The sequence below is a fragment of the Chlamydomonas reinhardtii genome, chromosome 6, assembly GCF_000002595.2.
Source record: "Chlamydomonas reinhardtii strain CC-503 cw92 mt+ chromosome 6, whole genome shotgun sequence".
In the NCBI taxonomy this organism is placed as follows: Eukaryota; Viridiplantae; Chlorophyta; class Chlorophyceae; order Chlamydomonadales; family Chlamydomonadaceae; genus Chlamydomonas; species Chlamydomonas reinhardtii.
This window is the reverse complement of record NC_057009.1, coordinates 140486-161506: the sequence shown is the minus strand read 5'-3', so window position 1 is coordinate 161506 and position 21021 is coordinate 140486. Positions and strand designations below refer to the sequence as shown.

Genomic DNA, 21021 nt, shown 5'->3' with positions numbered 1-21021 from the left:
ACAAAACGAAGCCCGCCCAGACGGCGCGCCAGAGTTACGTTTACGGATACCTACCAATACCGAGCGTCTTGTAGCCGCGTCGACCCTGGTAGTCATACTTACCCGCATGTGTGTTAAAGAGCACAAGGAAAACATTACGCGTAGGACAGTGTATGCAATGCAGAATTACGGCCGCGGATTACCTTCAGAGTATACTTACCGCATGTGTGTGTGTGTATGTTTATGTTTATGTGTGTGTGTGTGTGTATGTGTGTGTGTGTGTGTGTGTGTGTGTGTGTGTGTGTGTGTGTGTGTGTGTGTGTGTGTGTGTGTGTGTGTGTGTGTGTGTGTGTGTGTGTGTGTGTGTGTGTGTGTGTGTGTGTGTGTGTGTGTGTGTGTGTGTGTGTGTGTGTGTGTGTGTGTGTGTGTGTGTGTGTGTGTGTGTGTGTGTGTGTGTGTGTGTGAGACTACGGTTTCCACGGTTATTCTGCCAGATCATGTGAATCGTGTATCTGGTATAACCAACGACAGGGCTCTCAATCGAGGGCTGCCGTGACCTGGCGTTTCCCCGGCAGAGCGCAAACAGCTCTGGAGTCCACAGGGTAACGCACTCCGACCCTTCACCGCGCCAGTAACCCTTGCGGAATTACTACCGGTGTAACAACCTCAGACCCAGCGGGCGAGCTACATCTTAAGACCAGGCGGGCAGAAAACAAAAAAACAGCAAACATAACAAAACACGCAGCACGCAGCACGCGACAGCACGCGATAGCACGACCACGGTGGCTGTGGGGCTGAGTCCTACGACCCCGCAGCCTGCACGACCTCAACCGCAACCTAACCAGCTCTCGACGGCAGGGCAGACTATGCCTACGGGCAGCCACAAACGCGTCTGGCCACTAGGCCGGTCCAGGCCGTAAGGCCCGGGGTGCTACAGCACCCAAAAACACCCTCACAGGCAAGAACCCCGCAAACCTGGCCCTGCTCCCACGGGCGTAAAACAACAAGGGGTGTCAGCTTTGTACAGCTGGAAAATGGGCTGAGCCCCCGTACGCTTGGGAGCTGATAGGCGTGTAACGCCCCGTCAGAGCCTCCATGCCGCTACGACGCGCAGGCGCATCGGCTAGGGACACTCGGGTTGGGGTCGTGCGGGATTTCCCGCGCCACGCATGCGTGCCTTGTCACGTTCCCAAACACCCCAAGCATTTCTTTCGCCTCCTGCCATACTCAACACCTCCCCGGCGCCCCACGCTCAAAGGGCTAGGCGCGGGGCGGGGGCGACCTCGGGGCTTCTCGGCATTCTGGCGCGTCGGCAGGCATGGCTCAGCAAGTCGCTCAAAACTTTCGATATACTTCCCCGCTTTGCTTGCCGCCAACATAGTTTGCCTTATAGACTGCATATCAGCGGGCACCGGATGCTTTCCTCGCGACCTCGCGGAAGTCAATTGTCCATGGACGCGCGAAGGCACTTCTCGCTCCGCCCGAATTTTCCCTGCCACCTATTTACATGCAATAGGCATTAACAAATACTAATACGTAGTAGTCGCGGTTTGCGCCAGTATGCTATGTTTTGCCGACGCACGAACGCAGCCACGGACAGGGGTGTTCCTGGGGGGCTTCGCCCCCCCCCTGGAACGCTGCGCTGGGGGGGCTCAGCCCAAAAACCCTTCGCCTGCCCACTAGGCTCCCCTGCTGACCCTCTCGTATGCCACTGCTTCAGTGGCTCATGTTAGTGCTCACGCGCTTATCCTAAGGGTTGATCCAGGGGGGGGGGTAGGAAACAAAGTGCCAGACCCCATGCCCCGAAATCCCCCGGGACCCCCCTTGAGGGGACGACCGACCCCCCGACGGACAAAACCTTGTTGTTCAGGGGTTAAAACCCCTCCATTTGATACCAAAGTGGTGTCAATCGACTCCTCTTGACGAGCACTATCACTCCGTGTCATCAGCGGTCCTGTTCTGAGACTTCGGTCACCGGCGGGATCCTATCCATGGCAATCCCCTCGACCCAGACCACCCCGCGCTCAACTCTCTGCCGCGTGACGAATGGACAATGTGCACCGGCAGCCTTGTTAGACGTGAACTCGAGCGCACCAGCGCTTCAGAGCCAAGCTGTGTCAGTGCGCATGTGTTGAATGTGGAGACATGTCCCGACATGTCCACGCCCGGACGCGCAACTTAGCCCTCCCACGCTTTGTTTGTGCTTATTACGTCATAACGTGCACATATGAGCCTCGTACTGCTGCGTTTGGTCCCTAGTTCTGCTTGTGGGGCGCTTCCCGAAATCCGCCGGGATGGGCTCCCGAAACCCGACGGACCCCCAGGGACGAGGACTGACCCCCCAACTTTGGCGGCCCAGAACTTCCTCACCAGACACCCCCTTAAGAAACTAAAAGTACGTGCATAATGCTCTCCTAAAGCTCTGTAATTTTGAGCATGGGGTAAGAATCTGAGCTTTCTACCCCCCCCTGGTTGATCCCTTTCAAGCCTCCAGCTTTATAGCTTGCGGCAACGCGCACAGCATTTCACCGTTCACCACCGCCAGGATGGGGTGAGTGGCGTGAACACCATCCCAGCCCTTATGGGGCACGCCGAGCTGCGCGAACTGCATCAGCCGCGACCAGAAGTCCTGCGACTGCACGAGCGCACGCAAGCTCGACGGGGTTGACGCCTGGCTGCGGCGGCGTCAGCTGTGTGGGCGGGATCTCGTCAAGATCGAATTCCGCCTCCACTGCACCTGCCACCGCAGCCTCGGGAGCTGCTGCTGCCGCCGTCTGAATTTCCAGGGCCGCTGCGGCGCGCGTCATCCCGCGCAGCCGCACCCGGCCATGTTCTGTGGTGGCCAGCGCCGCCATCACCACCACGTCCCAAACACACTGCTGAAAACCCGGCGGCGCCTGGACCAGCCACAGCTGGGCTTGGCTGATGGGAGCCGGACCGGGGTTGTGTGCGTTGATCTGCGCCACCACGGCCTTCGCCACCGCGCAATCCCAGAAGTGGTGCTGCCGTGGCGCGGCGGCGGCGTGTGCCTCCGCCGCGGCGCCCCCATGGCCGTGCTGCCCACAGCCGCATGGTTCACGGCGAGCCAACGGCATGTGCGAGTTTCCCGGCAGCGGCACTGCGTCGATGGCCAACCGCCACAGCGTCTCAAAGTGTCGCCGTTCCCAGCGTACCTTCTGCCAAAGGCGCGCCAGGGTGTCCCTAATGGCGCCAAGCGTTGCAGCCGCAGCTGCTGGCAGGTCCTCCCGCCGCAACACAGCGCGCAGCGGCAGGCCCTGTGCCGCGCGCTCATTATCCTCGTGTAGGTCCGCCTGCCGCGTGGCCACATCGTCCAGCTGCATGGATGTGGCCATGCGGACGGACAGCTTCGCTAGGGGGACTTTGAGGGTCTCAGAGCCAGAGAGCTTCCAGCCCATGCGCGGCATGATGGTGGTGCGGACGACCTCACTGGTGGACGGCGCCGGGACAGGCGCTGGGCCAGGGCTCGCCAGGTGTGCGGCGTGAGCCTGCGCTGCACTCCACCATGATGGCGGGATGTCGCCGACAAGGCCCTGCAGCGCGGCGAGCGTGGGCCCACGGCGCCGGCGACGGCCGTCTGACGGCGCAAGGTAGTCTCGCAGCCACCCCTCCCAGTCGACTGCAGCCGCCGCAGGTGGTCGTGCAGCGTGGGCTCGCACTAAGTCACCGATGGTCACCAGACGCGCGCAGGCTCGCAGCGTCCTATGGCGGTAGTCGAGACCACGCCCCTGCGTGCGCCGCGCTACTCCTGCCGGAACGGGCTCCACAGCTGTTTCGCCATCGCTGCTGCTATCCTCCTCCTCCTGCTCGCCGTTGGCCGCCGCGGGGGACGGGGTGAGGAGCGGGTTGCCCCACAGCGGCGCCGTGAAGCACCAGGCACCAGGCTCCGGTACCTCAGTCAGTACTTGCACCGGCGGCAGTCACCCCAGCGCTTAAACCGTGCGCTCGGTATCCTCGGGGAGCGGGTGGCTGGGGATGATGTCGCCGGCGCCCTCCGCCACCGGTACTGCCGTCAGCGTGCAGGGATGTGTGTGTGTGTGTGTGTGTGTGTGTGTGTGTGTGTGTGTGTGTGTGTGTGTGTGTGTGTGTTTGTGTGTGTGTGTGTGTGTGTGTGTGTGTGTGTGTGCGTGTGTGTGCGTGTGTGTGCTCGCCACGGATGGCACGAAGCCGGCCGTGGCGGGATGAGACGAGGCTAGCGTGTCCGGTGCGATGGGGGCTACGTGTGGCGGCAGTGGTGAGCGGGGCCGCCGCGTGCTCCGGGGGCCTGGGGGCCTTGACACGAGCGCACCTCACGGACGTCTGGGCAGGACGGCTGCGGGGCGGTGTCTTTCCAGGTTTATGGTGCGCCCCTTCTAAGAAACAGGACTCGTAAGGAAGGAAGGAATGGGATGCACACAGGTCGAGGCCACCTCCCACCGCACCGCAGTGTGCATGGCCACGCCCTAGGTGGATTCAACATGCGGTCATGCGGACGTCCACCTGTCGAGCTTGTCTTTGCATTAAGAGCACTCTAACTGCACAAAGCTGAGGACACATACAAAAAGCAAAGCGAGTTCTTGGTCTTGCAGTCTTCGGGCCTTCTGATTCTTCTCTTCCACCTGCTTCTGCCCCTTTTCACCACCTGCATCATTAATTCTTACGCTTGAGGCACCAGCCCAATGGTATATTGGCTGGTCTCCCTGCAGCTGCCCAACAAGCGGAAAGATGCTTGCTGGGAGCTTCTGCAGGAGAAGACGAGCGCTGCAGCGCTTGGCAGCAACTATAAGCTTGAGATTCCCGACCTCCGAGTAGGAACGCTGGACTCGCTCATGGCCCTGAGTGACGAGCTGAGCAAGACCTCCACTATGATGGAGGCTGTGGTGAACAAGGTCAAGCGCCAGGTCAATGACGCTGCTGGAGCGAAGGGACTGGTGGGCCTGAAGGTGGAGGGAATGTCCACGGAGTCCTACGTTCAGCGCTTCAAGTGGGACGAGGCGAAATTCCCTGCGCGGAGGCCCCTGAAGGAGACAGTGGACAGGATGCAGGAGCTAGTCAGTCGCATTGAGGATGACCTCAAGGTGCGGGGAATTAACTCGTCGGTTTTCCGATCCATCAGCTATTCATCACACACACCTGGCACGCAAACCCACGAATACCCGAAATCCTAACGCAGGTCAAGGCGAGCGAGTACAACAACCTGAAGAGCCAGCTTAACCAGATCACCCGCAAAGCCCAGGGCAGTCTGGCGGTGCGGGACGTCAGCACGCTGGTCAAGCCAGCGCAGGTCATCGACACGGAGCACTTGACCACGCTCTTTGTGATTATCTCCAAGTTCTCGCTGAAGGAGTGGGAGGAGGGCTACGAGAAGATGTGCAACTTTGTGGTGGGTAGGGATGGAAGGCGTACGGGGCTGAGGTGCGGCCTGGCCAGCGTGGGTTTGGCTGAGGCGCCAGGCATACTTGCATACGCTGCTATGCTCTGAATGTCGCGAACAATAGCACAAGTAGCGATAGTGGCGAAGTTGTGGCCTCACGAACTGCGCTGGCCGCCTCACGACAAACTGACAGCTGACTGATTTGTTGGTACGTGTGTGCCATGGTGGCCATGCGGGCCCCCAGGTGCCGCGCTCCTCGGCGCACATCTCGGAGGACAACGACTACTCGCTGGTGAGCGTGGTGCTGTTCAAGCGCGTGCTGGACGACTTCAAGGCCGCGGCCCGCAGCAAGGGCTACCAGGTCAGCAGTGGTATTGATTGGGGCAAGCTGTGTTGTGGGGGAGTGGGGGAGGGCAACGTGAGAGCCAAAATTAGGTATTGGTCATTGACGCGGTGGTATTGACCAATGCAATGAGGTACCGTAGTGATACAAAGGTTTCGGGGAGCAAAGTTCGGGAAGCGGTCCCGAATCTGCTCCCGAACCCATTTATATAATAATTTCGCCCTCTGGGTCCCGAAAATTAAAATCACCAATCGGATATACTATTTTCCGGAGCGCGCGCTGCGCGCGCCTGGAGGGGGTCAAGGGGGGCTGGCAGTGGCAGCAACAGCAGCACCGGTGGTGCGGGGTGGTGGCTTGCCGTAGGGTGGCTGCTGTTGCAGCCGTAAGGTGGTCCCCTGGTCAGTAGAGTCTTCCTGATAAGTACATTACAGTGGACGTGCATGAAAGTCTGAGCCACGGGGCCATTGTGCATAACACACGGTCGCATGCCGGGGCGTGAAGGCGGCAGCAAGGGCGGCAGGCCGGCGGGAGTCCCGAAACCTGTCCCGAAATTTGAATCAGACTTGCAGCTATCACCGGCGACCGTCCCGAATACTTAATTACCCGAATAAGTTTCAACACATATTTGTACCCTGTCCCGAACATTCAAAACCCGAAACCTTTGTATCACTACGGTATGGAAACAGCTGGAGGGCTTTCAGCATGGCACGCGCCTTCAACTTTCAGGACGGCAAAGTATGCGCTTGCATGGTAATTGCTCTCGTGCAGTCCCCATTGTGCATGGCATGTTTGTCACGTTGCTCAAAGCCAGCATGTTCCTGTCACTGTCAGGTGCGCGAGTACCACGCGCCCACCGAGGGTTCGGAGCTCACTACGGCCCAGGCGGAGCAGCTGAAGAAGGACGTGGAGCAGAAGAAGAACGCGCTGGAGCAGTGGTGCAAGACAGCGTACGGCGAGGTGGGTGGGGCAGGGGAGGGATCGCTGGGCAGGGTGTGGTGGTGCTCCTCGACTTGAACAGGCCGTGCCGGCACCCGGCCACCCCTTATCGGTGGGAAGGTCGTGGACAGGGGCGCGGGGACGCGCTGGAAGGGTCCACAAACGCCAGCGAACGTTGGTGCGTCACAGGGCAACCAGTTGTACATGCATTCGTGACTCAAGTCAGTACTCGCGTCTGTTTCACGCGGGTGCGGGTGTGCACACACGGGTATGACGCCAGTCTGAGCGGGGGTAAAAACGTGTCACGTGGGTAGCTGTCAGCGAGGCATGCTTTCGCCACAGTCGCACTCTTAAGCCCGGGGACTGCAAATTAGTCTTGTAAAGTATAGTTTAGTCGACGGCAACAAGTTGACGTCAAAAGAGGCTGTCTGCGCGAGCTTGTAGTGCATGTTGACCGCAACATTACCAAATCGGCCCCAAACACAGTATTAATAATATACACAGTATGCATATAATACATGCTAAACACCGGCAGCTAAATCGGAGGTCGACCCGACAACCGGGTCTGACAAGCAGGCCGGAACGCATCCCCCGGACACCACGCGAAAAAGGTCAGTCTAGACCGTGTCGACCACCCGGGACCACGTTAGCGGAGTTGGGGAGCGGACGACAAGGCCAAGGCAGGTAACCAGGCTGTGCCATTTACCCCGCTCCCAGACCGGCGTCAAACGATACCCGTGTGGGATGTGCAGCGGGCGGCTACCAGCAGGCCAGGCATCTGCCCATGTGTGCCATGTTTTCGCCTGCACCTGCGCTCCCCGCAGGCCTTCAGCTGCTACATGCACGTGCTGGTGGTGCGCCTGTTCGTGGAGAGCATCCTGCGGTACGGGCTACCGCCCTCCTTCCAGGCCGCGGTGGTGCGGCCACAGGACAAGTCGGAGGCGCGCCTGCGCCTGGAGCTCGAAACCACGTTCGGCGGCGGTGAGTGGCTGGGGCGGATACTCGGCCCAGTGCCGTATCTTTCTTCTTTACGTTGGGCGGCTTCCAAGCTGCACTCCCGTACGATAGGCCAGCCATAATAAGGCATTTCGGTCTTGTTGTCATGCTCCTCTCACTTCCAATCGGTCCTCTCCTGCGGGTCCATGCGCAGGCAAGGCCCACTACTGGAAGGATGACGGATCCAACCTGGGCGCCGGCCTTGCGGGCGACACGGAGCTGTACCCCTACGTGTCGCTCACCTTAAGCACCGACTACAGCGCGTAAAGGCGCATCGAGCGGCGAGGAGCTGGGAGCGGACGGGCGGCGCGTGCAGTGTCATGATGTTATGGTCTACAGCTGGGTGGGTACAAAGAGGGAGGCATTGTCACTGGGTGTGGGAAAACGGGAGTGAGGTGTCAGTATGGCGGGATAAATCGACAGGCGGATCAGGCGGCATACGGGCACATAGGCTGCATTGGCCACATAAGTGCAATTGGTCCTGGTGAAGACCAGAGCGCGAGCTTGGAGGATTGTCGTGCGTTCGGGCGAATTTATATGTAATTTCGGCATTTCAGTATGAATGCGGATGTTACCGAGGGGACAGTCCCAGCACCCGAGGACGCCGAGCCATCAAATGCTATCAGGGCCCAACTTGACTCCACCAACCCCGACTTTGCTGCAAACCCTCCCGCGGTCAAAGTCCGTGTGATTCCGCGCACAGTGAGTCCGAGCCAAGCCTCAACCCGCCAGAGCCCCACCGCTGTGCCTCAACGCCACAAACCTAGGCACCGGGGTGCCGGGAAGCCCAGTATGAGGCAGCCCAGTCCCTGCCGCTACGCACCAGCCGCGGGAAGTATGCCAGATGGCTGGCCTCATGAAGGCCCATGCACCATAAGGCAACCCGGCAGCCCAAGCGATCTGACCCCATGCCTCCGCTCCTCCAGAACCAACAGCGCCAAGACCGTTTGCCCATTTGCCCTTTCGTGGAGTCATGGCTGCATCGCTTGCCGTGCGCCAAGCCGGCAAGCCCTTGTGGTCACATCGAAGGGCACCAGGGGTCCCTGAACGGCTGAACCTCCCCTGGAACCGCCTGACAGCTTTGCCAATTTCGTCCGGTTACACAAGGTGACAAGGCGCGTCTTGTCAGCGTGGAATCCGTGGATATACGACACCTCCATGTATCGGACAAGAAATGTGGTTGCCCCACGCCACGTCTCTAGTCTAAGACCGCAAGCGTCTACCTCATCTCCCGGACATAGTCGGGGTCGGTTCGTACAGGCACGGCCCGCCATGCATCCAGCCACGGTCCGCTGGTCATCTTCCTGCAGGTGCGCTGCGGCTCTGCATCGCGAGTGTGGCGTTGCGGTGTGTCTGTGTGGTGCTATCGCCTGGCCGGGCGCCCGGAGCGTGAGGAATGCGCATCAGCAAACTTCCAGCCAGCCAGCAACTTGTCGGTACAGTAAATCCGGCGTTCGACCAGCCGCGCACTCCTGTCCTGCCGTTGCAAATTGTTTGCCATCTGCTGGGGTTTGGAAATCAGCTGCACCCTACGGGACTTCATCAACCTGCCTTAACAGTTAACACTGTCCCATCGCGCATCCAGCCACGGCCCGCTGTCAAGCACAAGCAGAATCAGCAATCAACCAAACAGCAGGAAATCCTCTAGCCACAACACTCCTCACTGCTGCGGCCTACGACGTACCACATACCGTGCTGTGCTATGCCAGGCTATGCTCGCCAGCAAAGACCGTAACTAGACACTCAACCTGCACGCCGGCGCCGCTTCTTGGGCAACGCTGCGCTGTGCCGCTGTCCTCCTCCACGTGGCCTTGCTCGCCCCCTCCGCTACGCACATGCACGCCGCAACTGCTGGGCCCAGGGCTGCTGCCGCCGTCAGGCCCTGTACCGCTGCTGCTGTTGCTGCTGGTGGGGCCAGGCCCTCCACCACCACGATCCGTAATTTGCGTGGGGGAGCTTGGCGTCGCGGCCCTGCGGTGCGACGTGATCGAGCATGCAGCTGTATGAGCGCTACTCTAAGCGTAGAGTTTATGAGGACCTGCTAGGGAGAATGCGCCGTGCGTGCGTTTCTTGCGCGACCGGCTTTGAAACAGGGATGCGGCCCCCCTGGTCCCCTGGCTAGCAGGCCTCCTCCCGCTTCCAGTGCCTCGTACCACATCTTCCCTATCCCCTCTTGGGCACTGCAATGTGCGTGTCTACGACCAGGTCCAGCACCCTCTGCCAACTGCGTGTTCTCAATGGGATCCACAGTATGTTGGCTGGCATCAGTACCGTAAGTTACGCTGGTGTTGTCCTGCGAAGACTGCCGCTCCCTGCCTCCGACGCCAAAAACACGATGCAACTGTCCTTGAATCGGAAATTACACCTCGCATTTTGGGTCACACCCAATAACCCACTCGTTCCGTTCTTAAATCGCTCACACGCGCATCCTGCCTTCACGCTCGCGTCCGTAAGTCCGACTATACTCCGCCTGCTCCATCACCGTCAGTTTCGTGCCTCACACCAAAAGGCACTATGCTAAGAAGTACCGGCCCTATGCACCGCTAGCCACTTGTCCACTCCTGGATCCAGCACTACGCCCATGCTCCTTCATCAGACAGAGCGCACGCACGCAGCGCGCTTACTCCAGCTTCTTCACGGTCTCCCAGGTGAAGTCGGGATCGTCGCGGCCGAAGTGGCCGTAAGCGGCCGTCTTCTGGTACCGCTTGTTGCCACCGCGCTTCAGGTCCAGGTTCTTGCCGATGAGGCCTGTGCATGGGAAAATCGATGGGTGGAAACCGGAGCGCATCAAGGCAAACTGCACAATGCGATCTGCGCTTTGGACTGCATGCAGGTGTCCCACAGATTCCCATCACTGCGAGTCAGCATCAAAGCCTTGAATCCACAGCAGAACCGCATGAGTCTGGGTAAGCCCTCACAACAGCAGTTCTCACCGGGGCGGAAGTCGAAGTGCTTCCGGATCAGCTTCAGGATCTCGGCATCGGGCATGGTGCCGGTGCCGTAGGTGTCAACGAACACCGACAGGGGCTCAGCCACAGCGATCGAGTACGACACCTGGACCAGGCAGCTGCAGGGGCGGAGGAGACGGAACCATGGCGAGGACAAGAGGTTACGCGGAGGAGACAGAGCCATGGTGCGGACACGAGGTTAGGCCAAACTCGTATGGCACATCAGACGATGACAATACCAATCCTGGCCCGCTTGCCATAGCCCTTCGGTTCCATGACCATTCCAAACAGTTGCCAGCTGCTACCCACTCACCGCTTGGCCAGGCCCGACGCAACGACGGACTTAGCGGCCTGGCGGGCGATGTAGGCGCCCGAGCGGTCGACCTTGGTCGGGTCCTTGCCCGAGAAGGCGCCACCACCGTGGGCACCCCAGCCGCCGTAGGTGTCGATGATGATCTTGCGGCCAGTCAGACCGGCGTCGCCGTGGGGGCCACCAATCACGAAACGGCCCGAGGGGTTCAGGTGGAAGATGGTCTTGTCGTCCAGGTACTTGGCCGGCACCACGGGCTTGATCACGTGCTCCATCAGGTCCTCACGAATCTTCTCGTTGGTCACATCGGGGTTGTGCTGGGTCGAGATCAGGATGGTGTGCACGCGCTGGGGAATCATGGCGCCGCCCTCGCGCTTGTACTCCACGGTGACCTGTCAGGAGGCGATGGCAGCACCGATTGGGGAGACAGTAAATGGGAATTCATGGTCGCGATGCCTAGCATTGCTGAGCGCCATGGAGGTCGGGAAACCACCCTGGCCCTTGCAGTCTCCGCCATTATAGAAAACGCTTGGCCCTCAGCGAAAGGCAGCTCACCTGGGTCTTGCCGTCAGGGCGCAGCCACGGGCAGACGCCGTTCTTGCGGACCTCAGTCAGCTTGTAGCCCAGCTGGGTGGCCAGCACGTGGGTCAGGGGCATCAGCTCGGGGGTCTCGTCAGTGGCGTAGCCGAACATGTGGCCCTGGTCACCGGCGCCGATCTCCTCCAGCGCCTTGGTGCCCATGCCGTGCACGCCCTGGCCGATATCGGGCGACTGCTCCTCGATGTGGACCAGCACCTACGAGAATACCATGGTGACATAGGAGGTTTGTGGCAGCGCAAGCCAGGGCAGCGAGCGCGTGGGGCCTGGGGGCGCGGAAGGCAAGGGCCAAGGCGAGGGCCAGCACAGCGGAGCACGCCCGAACGCCGGCCTCAGCAACGCACCTTGCACTTGTCGGCGTCCAGGCCCACGTCCTCCGAGGTGAAGCCAATCTCCTTGCACACCTTGCGCACAATGGCCTCGTAGTCAACCTTCGCCTTGGTGGTGATCTCACCGAACACCATCACCATGCCTGCAGGCCAAAAGGGTCGGCTCCAGCTCAGAAAACCACGACCAACTTTCTTTCGAAGGTGGATTTCACTTGTTATGCAGCTTAAACCATGGGTGCGACACTTGCGTTGTTGAATGATCTGGGCTGGCAGCGTTCGGTCGGCGTAAACGCTCACCAGTCTTGCAGCACGTCTCGCAGGCAACCTTTGAGTCGGGGTCCTGCTCCAGGCAGGCGTCCAGGACAGCATCGGACACCTGCACCGGGGAACAACCGCACCATCAGTACCCTGTCCAGCTCGGAGGAGCGTCGCGCCCCGGAGCGCTGGCTTTAGATCAGTTGACAAAGCTAGCGATGTCCAAGAATAATTCGGTTGCACCAGAGCGGAGCCCCCAGGCGACTCAATAGGCGCGGAATTGCGCCGCCGCGTCTAACGTGCCTGGTCGCAGATCTTGTCGGGGTGACCCTCGTTCACCGACTCCGAGGTATACAGGAAGGACTCCAGGGCGGCCATTCTGCGCGCGAACGGGTGGGAAGGAGGTCGTCTACAGCGAATGCTAAAGAGCGTGCAAGCAAGGTGTGGCAATTTGCATTTTAAATTTCTCACTTTGAGTCTGTCGCAAAACAACCACCGCGGCGGGGTTGAAAGGAGACGATTCAAGCGCGCGGGCGGATTTTGAGCTACCCGCCCGAATGCGCAATGAGCCGTACAAGTCGGGTGACAGCATTTTATTTTGGGAGCGCTTACAGCGCCGAGGCTGTGTGAAATTAGAGCTTGCCCACACCATGCCGCCTGCCAGTTTGCGCGGAGCGGGTGTACCCCTGCTCTTGTCGCGCCTGTGTGTGTGCACATCGTCTGCGCGCTGACCCGCACGCACGCGCCGAGCCGCTTGACGGCTTGGCGTATTCAATACAAAAGTGCTGCACGTGGTTATGGTTCCAATAGGGAGGGCCGCGCTGAACCCATTGCCGGGCCCAGGTGGACTCTGCGGGGGCGTATGCGGAAGTGCACTAGCGGTCAAGGGGCGTGCCCCGAGATAAGAGAGGCGTTACTTTGTGGCGGATGGCTGCCAAGCTGAGGAGCGTTGGCTGATTGCACCGCGTGGGAAGAAAGTTGACAGAGAGGACGTCGCGTGCGAAACCGCAGGCTGTACGGTGGGGGTTGCAGGGCCGCACGTTACAATGCAGGCCGTGACCACTCGCCATGAGTCCAGCATCTCCATTTCATCACTTCAGACGTCAAGAGTTCGACCTACCTCTGTCCTGCGGCTACGGCCACTTCTCTTCGCATCCTTGCTAGCTGCAGGGTGCAGGGCCGCCGTGAAGCTTGGGCAACTACACTCGACTGCTGCGTGGGATGGGATGACCCTTACTGACTACGACATCAGACGGCGTACTCAAGTGCAGACGTGCCGCTTGTTCCCGCGAACTGTTTGAGTGTTTGATGTACTGGCGGTACTGTACCTGGGGCCGGAGCACGCCAACATGGCTGCAGTCCTCCGCCCGCACTGAAACACGGGTTACACGCGTACGTAATAGTTCCGCAACGCACGTCAATAACGGCTACGTCGCGGCGGAAATGGTAACTTAGTTGTCACAAGGCGTGTACCACCCGTGCTACACGGCGCCCAATGCGGATGAAGAGGCTTCTGGTGGGGTAAATAAAGGTAGTGCTAAGGTGACACCCAATGCTATCTATCCTCTGTGTCACCAACTTCGGTGCGCCCTGGTGCGCAACCCTGCTCACAGTGGCGCTTTAGCCTTTAGGGGTGTGGAGCTGGCCACCAATCGCTGTGTGCATCGTGCCAGCCCAATGGTGCGTGCCCCTGTGCCAGCCGCGCTCAGTTGCGATCATGGGTGCCCTGGTTGCGATGTTACATGCCCGCCAGGGACGTTGTGCAAATTGGTGTCAAGTTACTCCTGCCTGCCGCGCCGCTGCCTGTCGTCCCTGCTCGTGGACCTCCGCCCTCGCCATTCCCGTTGCCAGCGCCGTAAGGGCCCTCCCCGTCGCTGAAGCAGCCGCAGCAGTCGCAGCAGCCGCAGCAGCCGCAGCAGCCGCAGCAGCCGCCCCTGTCCGGCCACTGCCACCGCTGCCCTTGCGCGTTCCGCCTGGGCTGGTGGAGGCGGGCCCGCGGCCCCGCGCCCGGCGGCCCAGTGGCGCCTTTGGTGCGGGGTAGCTACGTCTTCAAGTGTCGGCCTTGGCAGTCGGCTGGGTTCGTGCAGCCGTTTGAGGTGCGCCGTGTGCGGTCTGCCGGGCCGCGTGGGGGCGTGGCCCTGGTGGCGCCCGACGGCCGGCTTGAGTGGGGGCTGGCCAGTACCCGCTGCCTGCCTTGCCATTTGGCGACTCGGTGTGCTGGACGCCGGGCAAGCAGTACTGTGAAGTATGCCGCAAAGCCGACAATGAGCCTCAGATGCTGCTTTGCGACGGCTGTGACGGCAGCTGGCATCTGCGGTGCTTGGGTGGCCTGGAGAAGGTGCAGTCGGACAGCTGGCTGTGCCGGCACTGCACTGCACTGCACTGCACTGGTGTCCGCAGCTGCCTGTACCCCGCTGCGCTCCGGCCCCTGCTCGCATGGCGCGGGGCGGCCTCAGTCCGCAGGCGATGGCGGTCCGAGCACATGCGGTGGCGCGGTCCGGCATCCCGCGGCTGTCGTCCCGTCCCGTCCCGTCCCCGCGGCTGTCGTCGCCCGACCCGTCATCGCGGCGCAGCCACCGCCTCGCTGCCGCGTCCGTACCGGCGCCGCTGCCGCAGGAGGGCGTCCGTCTTCGCCTCCCCCGCCAGCGCGGTCCGGCAAGGCTCAGGAAGGTCGGCGGAAGGTGGCAGTGGCGCCGGCGCTGCCCGAGCCACTGCTGGCGCTCCCACCGCCGCCGCCGCTCCCACTGCCACCGCCGCTTCCGCCGCCACCGCCGCTCCCGGAGGCGCCACCACTTCCAATGCCTCCTGGCGGTGCCGGTGGGCCGGCCGCCATGCTGTTGGATCCACGGTCGGCTTTGGGGCGGCGTGGCCCTCAGGAGGCCGACGGCCTCGATTGGGCCCCTGCCGCCAAGCGCGCGGACACCCGCGCTGACGGAGCCGCGGGCTCTGGCCTGCGGGCTGGTTTCCTGCTGCCGCCGGCTGGGAGGCGGCCGTCGCCTTCGAATTCTTTTCGAGCTGAGCTGCATGCACATTTTTGGGCTGAGCTGAAGCATGGCGTAGCGGGCAGTCGGCTGCAGCGGCAGGGGTGTTTTCCTTGCTGTCTGGTTGGCCTGCTGCCTGCTGCACTAGCGCTTGATAGCTGGGCGCGACTGGGCACATATGGCGGGCGGTGCCTGTACCCGGCTATGTCCGGGAGATGAGGCTAGTATCGGAACCTTCGGCCTCAGACGGAGGACGTGGCGTGGGCTCAGCCCACTTTTCCCTTGCAAGGGAGAGCCACCTTTTCTTGTCGAGCTGAGCCCCCCGAGCGAAGACGATCCAGGGGGGGGCGAAGCGATCCAGGTGGACGGCTGCAGCTGGGGCGTGGTGACAAAGTGCAACGCCGGGCGGTACGGCCGCACGCGAGCAGCTATCTGGCTGCAGGAGGCCTGCTTGGCGGTGGTAGCGGCTGGGGTGGGCTCGGTTTGGCAGCGTGTTGATGCGTGTGTGCCTGCGTTTGGTCGGGCGCCGGCAGTGGTTCCCGTGCGGCAGCTGGTCTGCTTTGTTGTGGAGTCCTTGAGCGCAGCCGCTTGGTCCGGTCCGCGTGCGTGGCGGTCGGTTAGCTGCTGCCTGTGTGCCCCGGCTTGCGTGCGGCCCATGACCCAGCTTGCTGTGTGTTGTTGCGTGTGCGCCTGCGCTTGGTCGTGCGCCTGCGGTGGTTACCGTGCTCGCGGTCGTTTGGGCTTGGTGCGGGGTTTGCGTGTTCCGCCTTCCTTTTCTTTTTCCTGCCATGGCGAGATGCTGCTTGGTAGAGCGCGGCCTGCGGCCCCGCGCCGCGCGAAAACAAACACTGGTCGCGTGTGGCGTTGCCCCCCCCCACGACCACACGGGCCTGCAGTGAACTGCCACCGAAGCCACGGTTGTTTATCACATGGAGGCAGCCTCGGCCTGAGCTGCGGAGCTGTCTGCCGTTCTGGGCGACAGAGACCGGTCTGTGCACGCAACCAAACACGGCTGGGTACGGTGGAGGTGTGTAGTGGGTTGCCATGCCTACGCCGCCATCCCCAAAAGCTGTCGGGACCGTCCGCCACCATGCCCCCCCCTACGCCGTTTCCGCTGCCCCTCACCGATGCAACGTCCACCGCAGCCACCACCAGCGCAGCACCCGTCTCTCTCTGCTGCCGCATCTTATGCAACTGCCGCCTCAGACACCATAGCCACCACCGTCACCGACCATCACTGCAGCAGCCGTTGCTATTTGCACCTGCCGCCAAACCAATCACCACCCACGCTAGCTGCCGGCCCCAACGCCGCCTATAACAAGCCGCTGCCATTGCCGTCACCCGGTTTGTACCAGCCCCTGCCCCCTGCCCCCAGGGCCTCCTCCGCTACACTTGTTGCCGCTTAGCCGCGCTGCTGTTGCCGTTCTTGCAACTGCCACTGCCTGCGTCATATACAGCTTGATAGAGCCAAGCAGAGTTTTAGTGGTTACAAAGACAAGTGTTCCCCGGTCACGGGAAAAGGGGCTGAGCCCCTCCACTCTCTGAGGCCGAACAACCTCATCGCCCGGACATAGCCGGGGTCGGTTTCCACAGGCACATAGCCAAACCAGGTGCCTAGCAATCGCGATGCCACAGCAGAGCCAACCACAGCCAGACGTAGCACAGTTGTCAACAGCCGCACTACTTGTCACGCCGCTACGCATTCCCTGCCAGCCCCACCGCGGACCGCTACCTAGACACCAGCCGGCTCCTCAGCCTGCGCGCTTGCGCCGCTTCTTGGGCGGCGCTGCGCTCTCCTCCTCCACGTGGCCTTTCCCGCCCCCTCCGCTACCAAGATGCGCGCACGCGCCGCCGCCGCTGCCGCTGCCGCCGCCGCCGCCGCTGCCGCTGCCGCTGCCGCCGCCGCCGCCGCTGCCGCTGCCGCCGCCGCCGCCGCCGCTGCCGCCGCCGCCGCCGCCGCTGCCGCCGCCGCCGCCGCTGCCGCCGCCGCCGCCGCCGCCGCCGCCGCCGCCGCCGCCAGTCTGCAGCGATGCAGGTCGCTTGTGCCCCAGCAGCATTTCCACCAGCGCGTGCCGGATGTTGGTTGCGGAGTTGACGTCACGTCCCTGCACCGTCGGGAGGGTAGAGTGAGTGAGTCCCACTGAGCCCACGACTGAGCCGTCACCCAGCCGTCACCCAGCCATCACCCACTGAGCCCCACTGAGCCCACGACTGCGCCCCACTGAGCCCCACTGAGCCGTCACCCAGCCAGCCATCACCCACTGAGCCCCACTGAGCCGCCACCCAGCCACCCATCCATCGCCCAGCCAGCCGCCCGCCCACAAAGTGGACTCACCCACACCGTCCCGCAGTGGTTGCACACTTGGACTTGGTGAGCACGTAAGCCCCCCCATGGTACGACCGCCTGCAGGCAGCGCTGCCCGTTGCCGAGTAAGCGCCGCCCGCACTTCGCACACACCTGGGGAGGGAGGGGGCAGGAGTACAGTGTGAACCTTGCTGGCTACCCGGCTACCTGTACACGAGCCCCATCCTGTCCACCCGACCACCTGTCTACTCATTCCAACCCGTCTGCTCTCATCTTGCCTGCGATGTGTAGAACTCGTCCACGTACACCACCAGGTGCGCGTACTTGTCCACCAGCAGGCGGAGCAGTGCCCGGTTTGGGCCCCGCCCCAACCTGCTGATGCAACCGCCATAGCCAGTGTTGGCGTTGCCCCAGCCAACAATGACCTCCTCCTTGGGCCTTCCACCAGCCAGCTGCTGCGCCGTGTGCTCCAGCACCTGTACCCGTGGCATTGGTGTAGCGTCAGCGCAGTGCAGTTGGTGTGGATGCATCTGCTGGCCCCCTCCCCTCAACCCCCACCTTCTGCGTCCGCACATGGACAGTCAGGCGCCACCGCCGCTGGCCCCACTGCCGGTAGAAACGGAGTAGGTGCCACAGCCCGTACTGTTGCACCGGCGCTTACAAAGAAAAGGAGGGGGGGTAGGCTTTTGAACGGGGTAGTGAAGCACGCCGGGGGCGTGCTAGGCCCTTGCCGGCCGCCAGGCCGGCCGCAGGGCGGTCGCAGGCCGGTCGGGGACGCTGCGTGCCCGCTGTGTGAGGCCATCGACCCTCCAAGCCTGTTGCGCCTCTAAAGTGCGGTACACTTTCGTACTGTCGTCCTCGAGAATTGGGAGGCTGCGGTGGATGTGCGGCGCCGCTACAACATGTACGCTGCATAGTGCTTAGAACAGGGCTTGCATCTTCCAGGGGTAGGCTGCCACCGCTGGCGAGAAGGGCCCGACACGTGGCGGTGGCGGCGGCGGCGATGATGGTGGTGGAGGGCCGGGCCCCAGCAGCAGCGGCAGCGGCAGCGGCAGCGGCAGCGGCAGCGGCAGCGGCAGCCGCAGCGGCAGCCGCAGCGGCACAGGGGCCCAGCAGTTGCGGCGTGCATGTGCGTAGCGGAGGGGGCGAGCAAGGCCACGTGGAGGAGGACAGCGCGGCGTCGCCCACAAGCAGCGCCGGCGCGCAGGTTGAGGCCGGCCGGTGTCTGCGACGGTTAGGGTCTTTGCTGGCGAGCATAGCACCGCGTAGTATGTGGTAGGTCGTAGGCCGCAGCAGTGAGGAGTGTTGTGGCTAGAGGATTTCCTGCTGTTTGGTTGGTTGCTGGCGGTGCTTGTGCTTGATAGCGGGACGCGGCTGTTGTGTGTGTTTACAAGGTGGTGAGCACGACGTGCATTCCTGTCCTTGTAGAAACCGAGGCCCGGGCCGGGGGGCCCTTATAACGCCTGCAACACTTATATATGCAGCTAGTTTGGTCCCCGAATAATGGGGGTGCTTCTGCTCCTGTGCTCCCCCGCGGCTGGACACATGGCGGGCGGTGCCTGCGTCGCGTCTGGTTGCGTGTACAGACCGGTCTCGGACCAGAAAGGCAGACAGCTCCGCAGCTAAGGCCGAGGCTGCCTCCATAGAGGGAGAGGGAGCGAGGAGGAGAGCGCTGGCGGCACCGCTGGCAATGGTTGAGGACGCGGACAAGGGGTGTCATGTCAGTGACGAATCGCCCCACTGCTTGTGTCGCCCTCCTCTACCCTCACTCATAGCGCTCACAAACGCGGACAAGTATTGAGATATCCCCGGACATTCCAACGCGCTTTGGGCGATTCCATGAACAACAGTTGGCGGGCTGCTCTGGCGGCCCCACAGACACGCACAGGGAGGTGGTGAGGCTATATCCAGAGTTAACTGGGAAGGGCCCCAAAGGGTGCAACACGTATGCTGGCCATAACTGCTGCAAAGCTCCCAAGCGATTCTGGCCAATGATTGCCCGCGGATGCCGCCGCCATGGTATGCACCAGGCTGGCTGCACTTCGTCGCAAGTCCGCCACTGCCCCCACCAATCTCGTTCTTCCTCGCCCCCAGCAATTGCGCTGCGTCATAAGAACTCCGCGGTAGCCACCCATCTGTTAACGGGTGTGAACCTGTGCGATCACCTGGAGGTTTTACCTGAGCCTAACGACGGGGTGTAATGAACCCCTGCGGGTCAGCGCTTTTCCCTCACGCTTACGCTGCCGTTAATGTTCAACACCGCCGCCCTCCCGCCACCAGCAGTCCCGTGAGACGCCCACAGGCGAGGCCACTGCCTGAGACACGACTGAGGAAGCCGGCTGGCTCATGCACACAAGTGACCACACCCTGTTCCCGCATCCCCCGTCCCCTCCATGGCCCCAAGCATGCCCCCCCCCCGCCTTGTGATGCCTCAGCCGACTTAGGCCGCTGCAGCTTTGCAGAACAGACAGCGGGAGGCTCCAGGAACAAGGCGTCACCATGCTGTGGCAATAGCGAGTTGCGCTGGGCTCCCAAGTGGGGGCACACGTCTAGCGTGTCAGCCCCCCTAGCTGCAGCGTTGTCGGCAGCATCCCGTTGGCATAGCGGCCGTGAGGCGTGTGTCCAACCCTCAAGTTGACGGTAGGCGAGTCCCCACACGCCGCAGTTGACAGGGTGACACGGCGGGGTCATACGTCGCGATAGCTGGTGACAGCAGCAAACAATGTTGGCGGCGATGATGCTTGGGGTGAGACGGATAATACCTTGCCTCACTTGGCGTGCACCCCACCGCACCGGCACCGGCACGGATGCACCTCACATGGCCCCATGCGTGCATGCCTGCAGGTCTCGCCATGCCCCATCGGCCGTACGCAGTCAAGTCGCCCCGATGGGTGCGCCGCCCTACCATTATGGTGACAAGTGCTGCAGCAGCGAAGCGTGCCGGCTTGAGAACGCGGAAGAATGCTTTCCTAGTGGCTGAAGGAGCCTGCAAGCAGCTTCAACTTATCGCCTGACCAATGGTCGCCCTTGGAAGGTTCGTGTGGCCCTTGAATCCGGCCGCAACATGCGGACAAGTGCTGCAGCAGTGGTGTAGGCAGGGGCTGAGGGCTACAGTGAGCGCGTTCGGCTGTAAGGTATACGCGGGGCGGAGGCCGATGAAGGCAGCCTCAGCAAGCCGGCTCCTGCTGGCGGGGTGCCCGAGGCGCGGACAGGAGGCAGCTGAAGCGATCATGCAGCGATATATTCTGGTCAAGCCTTTCTTCAGCCGTTGAACGCTTTACTGGTGCTCCTAGTCCAAGTAGTAAATGCACGCCACCGCCCACCCCCACCCCCACCCCCATCCTCCCACCCGCACCCGTAACCCCCCCCCCCCATCCTCCCACCCCCACCCCCACCCTCAACCCAACCCCCACCGCCGACGTGACGGCAATGGAATGAGGGTGTACCGCAGGCCCTGCCACCGATGCCCCATCGCCCTGGTACACAGCTCCGGCGCCCCCTGGTCCTGGCATCCTGGCCCAAGCCTAAGGTGGTTTGGCATGCCGGTGATGGACTTGCTGGTAGGCCGCACAGCCAGTGTGGCAGGCGTGAAAGCCCTCCCCCGTGGGATTAGAATAAACTACCCCCGCTGCGGACTCGGGTCGAGCTGTGGTGGCGTTGTACACGTGGCG

General features: G+C 62.2%; 4 protein-coding genes across 5 annotated transcripts; 1 reads left to right on the top strand and 3 right to left on the bottom strand.

Annotated features, from left to right (window-relative positions):
* Window positions 1-449: 449 nt before the first annotated feature.
* Window positions 450-3501, bottom strand: CHLRE_06g250276v5 (uncharacterized protein). The gene has a single exon (XM_043062587.1). It carries the CDS (start codon window positions 3402-3404, stop codon window positions 2559-2561), a length of 846 nt encoding a protein of 281 aa, XP_042923293.1. The 5' UTR covers window positions 3405-3501; the 3' UTR covers window positions 450-2558.
* Window positions 3502-4461: 960 nt separating this feature from the next.
* Window positions 4462-8180, top strand: CHLRE_06g250250v5 (uncharacterized protein). Its single transcript, XM_001696377.2, has 6 exons — window positions 4462-5054; window positions 5150-5359; window positions 5595-5711; window positions 6525-6650; window positions 7454-7610; window positions 7780-8180. The coding sequence occupies exons 1-6, from the start codon at window positions 4656-4658 to the stop codon at window positions 7890-7892; spliced, it is 1122 nt and encodes a 373-aa protein (XP_001696429.1). The 5' UTR covers window positions 4462-4655; the 3' UTR covers window positions 7893-8180.
* Window positions 8181-8189: 9 nt separating this feature from the next.
* On the bottom strand, window positions 8190-12661 carry CHLRE_06g250200v5 (uncharacterized protein). Its single transcript, XM_043062586.1, has 8 exons — window positions 12536-12661; window positions 12368-12443; window positions 12107-12185; window positions 11825-11952; window positions 11439-11678; window positions 10887-11275; window positions 10559-10692; window positions 8190-10373 (listed from the first exon to the last, which is right to left on the bottom strand). Exons 2-8 carry the CDS (start codon window positions 12440-12442, stop codon window positions 10246-10248), a joined length of 1173 nt encoding a protein of 390 aa, XP_042923292.1. The 5' UTR covers window position 12443; window positions 12536-12661; the 3' UTR covers window positions 8190-10245.
* Window positions 12662-16519: 3858 nt separating this feature from the next.
* Window positions 16520-20611, bottom strand: CHLRE_06g250150v5 (uncharacterized protein; the record flags this gene model as incomplete). Of its 2 annotated transcripts, XM_043062584.1 has the most annotated exons (3): window positions 16520-17150; window positions 17629-17826; window positions 20256-20611. In XM_043062584.1, 3 exons carry the CDS (start codon window positions 20256-20258, stop codon window positions 16797-16799), a joined length of 555 nt encoding a protein of 184 aa, XP_042923290.1. In that variant the 3' UTR covers window positions 16520-16796. The 2 variants fall into 2 exon arrangements, with proteins under 2 accessions (XP_042923290.1, XP_042923291.1); XM_043062585.1 differs by lacking the exons at window positions 17629-17826; window positions 20256-20611 and having other exon boundaries at window positions 16520-17102.
* Window positions 20612-21021: the final 410 nt, after the last annotated feature.

Excerpts from the sequence above, each read along its gene's own strand:
- CHLRE_06g250200v5 (XM_043062586.1), bottom strand. The coding sequence starts at position 12,442 with ATGGCCGCCCTGGAGTCCTTCCTGTATACCTCGGAGTCGGTGAACGAG. Across the intron at positions 12,186-12,367 it reads CCGACAAGATCTGCGACCAG|GTGTCCGATGCTGTCCTGGA; the intron begins GCACGTTAGACG and ends TCCCCGGTGCAG. Across the intron at positions 10,374-10,558 it reads GCACTTCGACTTCCGCCCCG|GCCTCATCGGCAAGAACCTG; the intron begins GTGAGAACTGCT and ends TCCCATGCACAG.
- CHLRE_06g250276v5 (XM_043062587.1), bottom strand. The coding sequence starts at position 3,404 with ATGCCGCGCATGGGCTGGAAGCTCTCTGGCTCTGAGACCCTCAAAGTC.
- CHLRE_06g250250v5 (XM_001696377.2), top strand. The coding sequence starts at position 4,656 with ATGGTATATTGGCTGGTCTCCCTGCAGCTGCCCAACAAGCGGAAAGAT. Across the intron at positions 5,360-5,594 it reads AGAAGATGTGCAACTTTGTG|GTGCCGCGCTCCTCGGCGCA; the intron begins GTGGGTAGGGAT and ends GCGGGCCCCCAG. Across the intron at positions 6,651-7,453 it reads GCAAGACAGCGTACGGCGAG|GCCTTCAGCTGCTACATGCA; the intron begins GTGGGTGGGGCA and ends CGCTCCCCGCAG.